Source organism: Apaloderma vittatum, unplaced genomic scaffold, assembly GCF_000703405.1.
Source record: "Apaloderma vittatum isolate BGI_N311 unplaced genomic scaffold, ASM70340v1 scaffold16868, whole genome shotgun sequence".
Taxonomy (NCBI): domain Eukaryota; kingdom Metazoa; phylum Chordata; class Aves; order Trogoniformes; family Trogonidae; genus Apaloderma; species Apaloderma vittatum.
The window spans coordinates 2,827-13,360 of record NW_009732587.1 but is presented as its reverse complement, the minus strand read 5'-3'; the positions used below and the strand labels follow the sequence as shown (position 1 = coordinate 13,360).

The following is a 10,534-nucleotide window of genomic DNA, read 5'->3' as shown; positions in this document are numbered from 1 at the left end:
TGCTGGTTTGCAAAACTCAGTAATCCAATTATTAACAAAAATTACAGAGTTATGCCATATTTAAAGAGAGAGTAGGCAAAATTTTCAGGATTGAGGGCAGAATTTACATGCAGCCAGCTTTTCCTTCACTTAGCAAGAAGGGAATACTGCCCTCATCTTTTTATTGAATTCCTTCACTCACACAAAAACAAGTGTGTGGCGCTATGCTGAAAAAGTCATGCAATTAGTTCTGTGAACAAGACTGACATTACTGTCTACATGGAAGGCCAGCCCCCATCCATCCCCCTCCAACACTCAAGTTAAAACTAAAATTACAAATTAAAATAAACCACACATTGTTTTGCTTATGGTTTACAAAATGTATCCAAACTACCTCTCAGCAAGTTATTAAAAGGCATTACCCACTGATCATGGAAAAATACCAACAAACCACAAAACAAAACATGTCACACAAAATAAAAAAACATGTCTCAGGAGACCATTAATTTTTCATGGAAATCAAAGACAATTACAACTGATTGATGAACTCATCAAATATTAACATGGAAGTTGAAAGGTAATAAAAGGGTAAGAGACTTATGCATATTCAATACACACTGAACACTCATGTAGCAATATCGTATAGCCCTGTCTTCCATCACCAAGTAATACTAGAGCAAAGGACAGATGTGGTGTTCGTCTAGAATTAATAAAGTGAACAGAGTTTAGCTCTCTTGTCATTGCTTAATACTGTCATTAATTTAATCTGTCATTAATTTAAGATTTGTAATGGAACGTAATGCTGTTGGAGAGAAAAATACTCATGTGCACAAAACATTTGAAATTCCAAATAAACGTGGCTTTTAAGATGTTAGTATAAGCTGAATTCAATTCAATGCACTTTAAAACTACAAAATGTATCTTTCAAGGCAACTTCCAGTGAAAAGGAGATACAGCTCATCCTTCTTACTATGTATTTTTTGTCATCACTGCAACGATCAAAAGCAAGAACCCTGAAATTCATAAAAATGCAATATATGAAGATTTAGTTTAAATACTATAGAATAATTCAAAACATTAATTGTGAATTTTGCTAGCTGATCAGCTACCACGTACTTAGAAGAGCACATCTATGGAAATATGCTGATGATGACAGCTTTCACTGTCTGTCTCAAACAATGTGACTAATAACATATTACATTTAAACAAAGGTTATCCAAATCATAACTATGGGGTTTCAACAATAATTTAATTTCAGACTACTAAATTCTCTTTTCTGTAAAAAACAGCTCTAAAACTGTTGAAGGCAATACCTATATCTAGCATGATTAACAACACAAATACTGGAGTCACATCTGAAGAATTCACTGTAAAAGAAAGATCTTGTCTAAAAATATCTTACTGTATTTAGAGGACTACCTAAGAATTTTAGTAAACTATCAATAAATTGGAACAGTACCTTTTAGCACACTGACATTGGACACTTCACACGTATGACTATTTAACAAAACAAACCACTGGGAAAAAAATCCAAATATGGCACATCCTGAATGATTATAGAGAAATTTACATTACACTTCCTTCGTCAGAATACTTAATTAAAGAGTTACAAATGATGTAATGAAATCCTAAAAATAACAGAAGGTGGAGAGGATGTCCCTTTTTCTGAGCAAAAGTGAACTCAGCAAAGCAACTTAAGTCCTCATTCCTTTCAGCCTGAGGCAAGATTTACAAAAGAGCATTTAAGAAACAGAATACTTCCACTTTACAGCAATAGTTTACTGCAGCCCAGAAAGAGCCCAAGAAAAGGCAGATTAAGTAACAGTTAAAAGAGTTTGGAATAAAGCAAAATGTAGATCTAAGATAATTTACTTTAAGCTGCACACGGTCAAGAAACTTTTTCTTAGTTATGAGAGAGCACATTTGTGTTGGAGAGCATGAGTTATTCACAATTGCTTACCCAAGATTCATGGTATAAAACTGTGAGAAGGTGTATGCTATAATCATAGTTCTGTCTTCTTAGCGGACACCTGAAAATTTATAAACAAAGTCAGTTTTCTTGAAATAAAGCCATTATAATACACTTATAAACAAAATGTTAAACTTACCATAAAAATTTCTAATTTGTAATGTAAGGAATCTTGGGGCACTGTGTGTTTGATTCACATGCATTTCTGATAATCAAGAGTAACATCATGAAGGCACGAGCATCAAAAAAATGAAAGAAGGGGCATCTCCAAGAGAGTAGGAAAACATACAACATTTACAAAATTATCAGAAAACATTATAAACTTTTTTGCTTTCTGTGTCAAAGTGCAATCTAACATACACTATGTCTGTACTCCTGTAAAACCTGCTTTATTCTCCCCCCGGAGACCTGAAGGGAGGAGGATAGTTCGTGAAAACAACCATGAAATACAGTTCAGGACAGGAGATCTAGTCAAAACTTTAAGAAAAGCTTAAGTTAATGTAGCTGTAAGTCAAAACAGGATCACCAGTAAATCTTCTTGGGATGAGACACATTCCTGAAAAACCAGTGTATTTCCTAAAGCTAGCCATCAAAACTTGCTGAGAATTTGATCACATTAATCTCTTCCTCATGCCGATCAACCATAACCTCTGCTTTCTAACACCCACCTCTTCCTGCATGCTCCTTCACTCCCCTTCTTGATGCAGAACAAACTGAAATACATGAGACTACATCTGAAACACTATAATAAACACTCATCTGAAGGACTATGGACTATGATTATTCTAGTAAACTTTAAAAAGGACTCATATTTCTTTCATAATGAAATAGCCTCTGCTTAAAAGTAATCTAAATACCAGATTGGAAAATCCTGTATTAAAGAAATGCATACCACTCAAAGTTTGGGCCTTAAAATTTATTCATAATAAAGTGAAATACCAACAGGCATATTAAGAGTTTCTTCTGGGATGCAACATGAGATTATTCACAGATTCTCTAGAGGGTAAGCTCCTTGCAGCTACTCTAATGTTTTAGCCACAAAGTAAGTCTTGCTAGTAGCAAGTAGTAGCATAAGTGGTCCCAATAAACTAGCCAGATTTCCAAGTCCAGTAAAAAAAGAAATGCACAATTTTATCCATTTTCTATTTATTTTATGTAGAATAAAACGCTGTATCATACCAATGGGGAAGAACAAGTCTAATAAAAACATACGAACACAAAAGACTACCAGCAATGTTCTTCCTTCCACTGAAAGAAGCTGTGACTCAGAGTGTGTTGTGAATTTAGGAATACATATGTATTCTCTTAAACACTTCAGAATTCAACACAGAAAACATGTTTTTCCAAAGCAGCATTAACTGTAAATACCTACACTGATTTGTTTATATCTAGAAAATCAAAACATTAAGAAGTGTCTGGTCACTCACCAGTTCTGTTTGGAAACATGACAACTACTTCACACAGACTCCTAAATACAAAGCTTTAATAACTAACAATATTTAACAAATATTTGGTTTGGCCTTATGCAATTTGTCCATTACAATTTTAATAGCTAGTAACAGGAGTGCTGATACATTTAAGTCATATTTTAGCCTTAAAAACACATAAGAACTTACCAACACAACAGTTAATTTACTGGAAGACAGCCAGCCCTTTCTATACTGTGACCATTCCTACAGGTGTGTTTTTTCCTTCTTGTAACCGTACCTGTCTGTTGTAATTGTGAGTATATCTGTATCCTCACAGTACCGCTCTCCTACAAGTTTAATGAGCTTCTTCCTTGCGTGGTCATCCAAATTCAGGTTAGAAAGTTTAACCTTCAAGTACAAGAGAAAACAGCTTTAATTACTTGGATAAATCCAGTCTCTGCACTCTGGAAATACTTCAACATAGCTACTATGAACAATTAAAAGGATGGCTATATAGTATGCATTTGCAGAATTTCTTCCGATTGTACCACATGACAAATACAATTTGTTCACTGCTTGTTTTTCCACTACATTCTTTCTACTGCATCACTGCTGTACTAAAGGATTGTTCAAAAAAAAAAAAAAAAAAAAAAAAAAAATCGAGAAACCCACATCAGAAAAAACTTACAAAAGTTGAAGGGCCATGGTCCACGCTGACCTTGCCTTCCTGGCTTGACCTCACCTACTGCATCCCTATGGATTGGCCTGACAATCACCAAACTGCCGACTGATCCTGGTCATGCTCATCAGACGTAACCCTGATCCACTGACTTGTGCGCCCCTTCAAGATCAAACTTGCCTTACCACTAGGAACTTGTCAGGTGATTACTGGGCTGTCGGATGGACGAGGTTACTCCTACCAGGCCTGTCCTGCTCACCTTGCTCAGGTAACAGTGGCACCCTTTTTTGGGGATGCCTGCCTTACCATCCCAGATCCCCTTCCCTCCCAGAACAGCCTACCTTCACCCAAATTGATGAGAAATGCCTTTTTGCAAAATCCCGTTTCTTGACGCTCTCTAACACAGAAAGAATGATCCAAGCTCCAAAGTTTCAGACATAACTTTCTGGTAAGCAGACAACTGCCACTGCACGTAAGCACTTTATGACCATGACTAAGCTGAATGGGATAATCCAGCCCAAATACCCAGTGTTGGCTTGCCTAAATCAACAATGAAAAAAATAAATAAATTCACTGTGTAGTACTTTTTTTGCACTGTTTTAAAAACATGGTGCTTTTCACAGTTGTATCATGCTGCTGCCATACAGCATAAAAAGTACTGTTAAGAGAGCTATGATTTTATTCCACGTGACTTGTTTTTCCTATAAAAACTACGAAGCTATCCAGTCTGTTGTCTATATTAAAGGAAGAAAAAACCCCAAAAAGTTGTTCCTACTAATCCAAATTCCTTTTTAAGTGAAAAATATTTATACAGCTACTTGCTTCAAAATGGAATAGCAACTGGACAGCTTATAATGGTTAGCTGGAATGCTACAGACTATATGGAATTTTAGAAAAGTTAGACCTCCACCAGGAACAGCAGTTGATTTTTTAAGAGAAGACTCATTTCATACCCTGTAATACTATGTTCTCAGGCACAACGTGGACAATTCCACTTGGAAATAGACTAGGATAAATTTAGTAACAAGAAGTAGCAGCACTAGGTAACAATAGATGAAAAGTTTGCATCTCAGTATTATATTTGGCAGAAAAAAGGGCCTTTTTTTAATTAAGACTAAAAAGGTTTGACTTTTAAACAGTATTTTAAGAAAGGAAATCTTACCATGAAGACCCACCAGAGAGTTTATCACAGTCTGTAACACAGCACACAGTAAAGGCTCTCTCCCTGATACAAACTCAAAACACTAGCTGACCCAGTGCCATCTGCTTTCACCTTTAAACCCTTCTCTTCCCCCTCCCTAGGCAGATTTTGTTGTCAGAGGATAACTCAGATGACAAATTGATTAATGAACTCTAGGATCAGAACACGAGTAACTGAAAAAGCATATGGATAGTTACTCCACTGCAGTACAGTCAACCCCTGCAAATGTGTCACCCCATCCGAGATGACAGAATATGAGATCAAGGTGGGGGGGTCCAATGTGTGCCTCCTCTGCATGAAGTCATGAGCTTCTATTCTCACAGATACTCCTCATTTCCTTTTATCTCTAATGCATACAAATTTGTGAAAATTTGCTTTCTTAACCATGGATCTGAATTAGAAGATAAAAGGCTAAACCCTACTCTGCAATGACTGCGAGGGGATGGTGAAGCTGCTGCTAATAGTGGTGTGAAATGCAGACCAAATTAAATTTCATTCCAAAAGATTATACAAGCTAAACCAGAGACTCCTACAGACAAAATTAATCAAAGATGCTGTGACAAGATGGTGTATCGGTGTCACGAGCATGTGGTATCATGCAGTATTTTACCTTCTATACTGACAGAGTAAGAACAGAATCATCACTGCTGCCACTCTTAATCTCAATCTCATCTCAAAAGGCATGTTCAAAAGCCACAGCACAATCCTTACTTCACTACGAGGACAGGCAAGCATTGGAACAGGCTGTCCTGAGACGTTGTGCATTCTCCAGCCCTAAAGGTTTTCAAGACCCAACCAGCTAAAGTCCCAAACAACCTTGTCTGATCTACCTACGTTACTCTGAGCAGAAAGTCAGGCTGGAAAACTCCTGAGCTCCCTTCCAACCCGAAGTATCCTCCCATCAGAAGGCAGCTGCTCCTACTGCATACACACTTACGCCTGGAGGTCTGCCTAAAAGTGCCACATTCATCTGACCTATCTCTCAACACTTATGCACTTTCAGGGTCTATAAATTAGCAATGAGAATCTAGGGTAGACATTGAGTATAAGGGCAGTTACAGTCTTTTCTATAAGTAGATTCTACAGAAGGTACACTATTTGTATCAGCACTGAAATCTTCATTATCAAAACACATCCATAACCTTACAAACCCAGTTCCAACACGGTGCAACACACTTATACAAAGCCACTGCTGCTTATTCAGACATTCATGTAAACCACTTCCCTCATTTCCTTACAACATATCACACTCACACATGAAAAGAAAGCCAAGAACTTGGAGTTTTGAAGCAAAGGCTTTTTACTTACTTTTAAAGTCACCACTCTTGCTTTGGGATTACGAATAGATGTGCCTGCAGAAACATAATCTACTGTTTCAATTTCAATAGGAAAATGCTGTTCACACTTCTCATCACTGTCCAAAGCACTTGGCCATTCAGTGCAGAAATCTGTATAACAAAGGGAAAACACTCCAAGTAGTATCTTCTGATTTTTTTCAAACTTATTTGAATATATCTTTTAAAAGGTACTATTTATAGAAACCATACTCATTTGAATAATGGCAGGGTCTCTTCTAGACTTGCTCCAGTATTTCAATGTTTGTCTTTGTATTGGGTTCCCTCAAACACGATGCAGTACTACAGACACAGTCTCACAACTGCCGAATCAGATCATAGGAAGGGACTTTCAGCAATCATCTAGTCTTGACATGGGCAAGGCCACCATTCACTAGACAAGGCTGCTCAAAGCCCTGTGCAACTTGACCTTCAATACATCCAATGACAAGGCATCCAGAACTTCTCTGGGCAAAGTCCTTCAGTGCCTCACCATCCTCATTGAAAAAAAAAAAAAAAAAAAAAAAATTTCCTCCTCAGGTCCAACCTAAATATCTACTCTTTTCCAGTTTAAAACCACTTCTCCTTGTCCTGTCACTACAAACCTTGGGAAAAAGTCTCTCCCTGTCTTTCTTAGAATCCCCTTTCTATATTGAAAGGCCACAATAAGGTCCCCTCATAGCCTTCTCCAGGCTAAACAAGCCAAACTTTCTCAGCCTTTCTTCACAGGAGAGGTATTCCAGCGCTTCAGTTATTTGTGTGGCCTTCCTCTAAGAGGTCCACATCTTTCTCATCCTGGGGACCCCAGAACTGTATGCAATACTCATCAGAGGAAAAATAATTAATTTCCTACACGTGGTAGCTACACTTTTGTTAATACAACTCAGTAGGCAGCCTTCCTTGCCACAGGGGCACACTGCTGACTCACATTCAACTTTCAAATGCCTACCAACTTCCACGTGGCCTTTTCTGTGAAGCTTCTTTCTTGCCCTTCTTGAAGGCAGTGAGGCAAAAATCTTCCGTTCCTCCTGGGCACTCAAAACTGGCTTCTACTTTCTGTGTACTTTCTGTGTACTTTCTTTTTGCATCTCAGATCACTCGGAAGTTCCCTGCACACCTATGCTGTCCTTCTGCCATACTTGCTCAACCTTCTGCACACTGGAATGGACCATTCTTGATCTCTTCAAGAGGCTGAACTTAAATATCCACCAGCTCTTGTGGACCATTTTTCTCCCCAGGAGAGTCCCTATGAGATCTGCTGAGCAGATTCCTGAATAAACCAAAGTCACTCTCCTGAAGTCAACTGTAGTTCCACTGTCTGTCTGGCTCACTCCTCTCAGGATTTTAAATGCCACAGATTAAGGATCAGCACCGCCAAGGATGCCCCCAACTTTCACATAGCTGTTAAGTTCTTCCTTGTCTCTAAACAACAAATCCAGGGCACATCTCCCAGTCAACTTGCTGATCATCTGTATGGAGAAACTGCCTTCAATACACTACTTGCCTTCCATACTTCTCAGAAGATCTTAAACATCACCACCTTCTTTTTGCAACCAAGGCTGCCAGCAACCTTGGGATCTCCAGCCAGTTCTATACTTGCAAGTAGCAAGGGCAACACAGCACCTTCTCATAGACAGTTTGGCCAGCATCTGCATCAAAAAATCATCCGCAAAACACTCCAGAAACCTCCTAGATTGCTTCCATCCCATCCTGTTACCCTTCCAGCAGATGTTGAGATGGCTTCCCCATGGAAACTAAAGCTTACAGTTGTGACATTTTTTCAGCTGTTCATCTACTTCCTCTTCTCAACCAAGCAGTTTGTTGCAGATGTCCACCAAGATATCCTTTACGGCTTCTCCTCTGGTCCTGACTCTCAAATTCTTAACCAGCTGGCTACAGATCTCATCACAAAGCTCTGCATCTGAGCTGTTCTTTTGGGCACAGGTCAGTTTCTGCTCCACATCATCCTTGCCTGTACCTCAATCACGGAAACTTTCACTCTGCATTTCAGTGACCCCTCAGACTTCTAATTCCTCCCATTTCCTATGCTGCATGCATTTGTACACAGGCAACTCAAGACAGGCCTCTTACCATTCAGGCTAAGAGGAGACCTTAACCCTCTCTACAGCTACCTGGAAAGAGGCTGTAAAGAAGTGGGTGTAGATCTCTGTTCCCAAGTCACAAGTGACAGAACAAGAGGAAACGGCGTCAAGTTGCACCAGGGAAGGTTTAGATTGGATATTAGAAAAAATTTCTTCATTGAAAGGGTTGTCAAACACTGGAATAGGCTACCCAGGGAAGTGGTTCAGTCACCATCCCTAGAAGTATTTAAAAGACATGAAGATGCAGTGCTTAAAGACCTGGTAGTGTGAGGCTAATAGTTGGGACTCGAACTTAAGCGTCTTTCCCAAACTAAACAATACTATTTCCTCCCTGTTCTCTTGTGCCTACACTTCTCTTTAGGTTAACCTCCTCACAGGGTTCTCCTTATTGGCTTGCTGGCTTGCAGAGATGCTCTCACCCTTCATTAGATCCTATATCTCCCCAGCAGATCTTGCTCTCACAGAAGGTTTAAATTATTAATAGCGCTTTTTTTTTTTTAATGCATGCCAGAATGGCTACTGATTGAACGCTCGTTTATTCACAGCTAACCTTCTCAGAACAGAGTCACATTTGTCACTTATCTTTCCCAAAACACTAAACTAAAAAATCTCCAGTACAAGCAGGGCCTAACAGAAAGGTAAAATTAAAGTCTTAACGGTGTGCTGAAAATCTCCGAAGACTTATCTGCCTACCACCTGTATGACTCTGTGCAGCAACAAGAACGCATACAATATTAGCCAGAAGATGACAAATAACCAGTTTTAGGGTGAACCACATCTCACCTTCTACTTCATCACACACAGTCACATTTTGCATCGCCTTAAAACTCCAAGAGAAATGTTTTTCAAAAACAGGAGAAAGAAAAAAATATAAAACATGACAAAGCAAAACAAAAAACCATATCCTCACCTTTAAGAGCTGCACAGTGTTTCTTAATTGCAGGAGGAGTGAGATGCAAAAAATTGGGGATCTAAAACATACAGAAGTTACCAAAATAACAGCTTTTTGTCTGTTCATAAGTAAAGGAACATTACAAAAATCCAATTACACTTTCAACATTTGTTAAGGTAGAACAATATGCTTAATAAAATACTCAAATAAAAAGACTCTTCTCAAGTGTGATTCAGCAAAAGACTTAAGATAGTCTCATTACAAACATCACAGGCATGATAGTATTAATAAAATCTTCTGATTTGGTTCATTCATTAAATACATTTTTATTTGTTACCATGTAATTTAGAAATTAAATAGAGTATTATCCTTTTTAATAATAGAAAAGAGTATCCAATACTCCAACCAAAGCAATGCAGCCTTAGTGCATAATAATTTTTAAAGTTACCACACTCCAACGGCATGTGTCTCACCTTTACAAGTTCTAAGTTGCCTTCTTTTGGTGGAGGGACTCCTCTTTTCACTGGGTAACCCATTCTAATCGGGAGAGGTACAGCAGAAGGCTTAAATGCAGCTGCTGTTGGATAAACACTGCTCCAGTCCTGATCAACAGCCATTCTCTCAGTTCTGGGAGGTATAGGCTAAAAAATTGAAAATTATTGAAGTTGGATGGGAGATAAACTGTTTTGCGAGATAAAACAGAAACAACACAGAAGTTATTTCCAGAATAAATTCCCACAGCTAGAAATTTCAAGACACCTTTTCATCAAAAGTTTGTGCTCATTTGTAAATGAGTAGTTTAAAAATAGCCTCTCAAAGATTGGGTATAAGGCCTTTCCCAATCCTGAATTATAAAGAAAGACTTAGCATCTTCATGTGTTATGGTAAGTCAGCAGCGGGAAGGAATGGAAGCAAATCAGTATTTAATTGCAAACTCTACTTCCTATAATGCTGAGGCATTTTGTGGGG

General features: G+C 38.4%; 1 protein-coding gene across 1 annotated transcript in view; it reads right to left on the bottom strand.

Moving 5' to 3' along the window:
* Window positions 1-10,206, bottom strand: part of MRPS35 (mitochondrial ribosomal protein S35) — a gene marked incomplete at its 5' end in the record, with an annotated part of 19,025 nt that extends 8,819 nt beyond the window's left edge. The window contains 5 exons of the mRNA XM_009875587.1: window positions 1,940-2,009; window positions 3,656-3,765; window positions 6,546-6,685; window positions 9,584-9,644; window positions 10,039-10,206. Coding sequence (XP_009873889.1) covers window positions 1,940-2,009; window positions 3,656-3,765; window positions 6,546-6,685; window positions 9,584-9,644; window positions 10,039-10,206 — 549 coding nt within the window. The remainder of the gene's footprint in view (window positions 1-1,939; window positions 2,010-3,655; window positions 3,766-6,545; window positions 6,686-9,583; window positions 9,645-10,038) is intronic.
* Window positions 10,207-10,534: the final 328 nt, after the last annotated feature.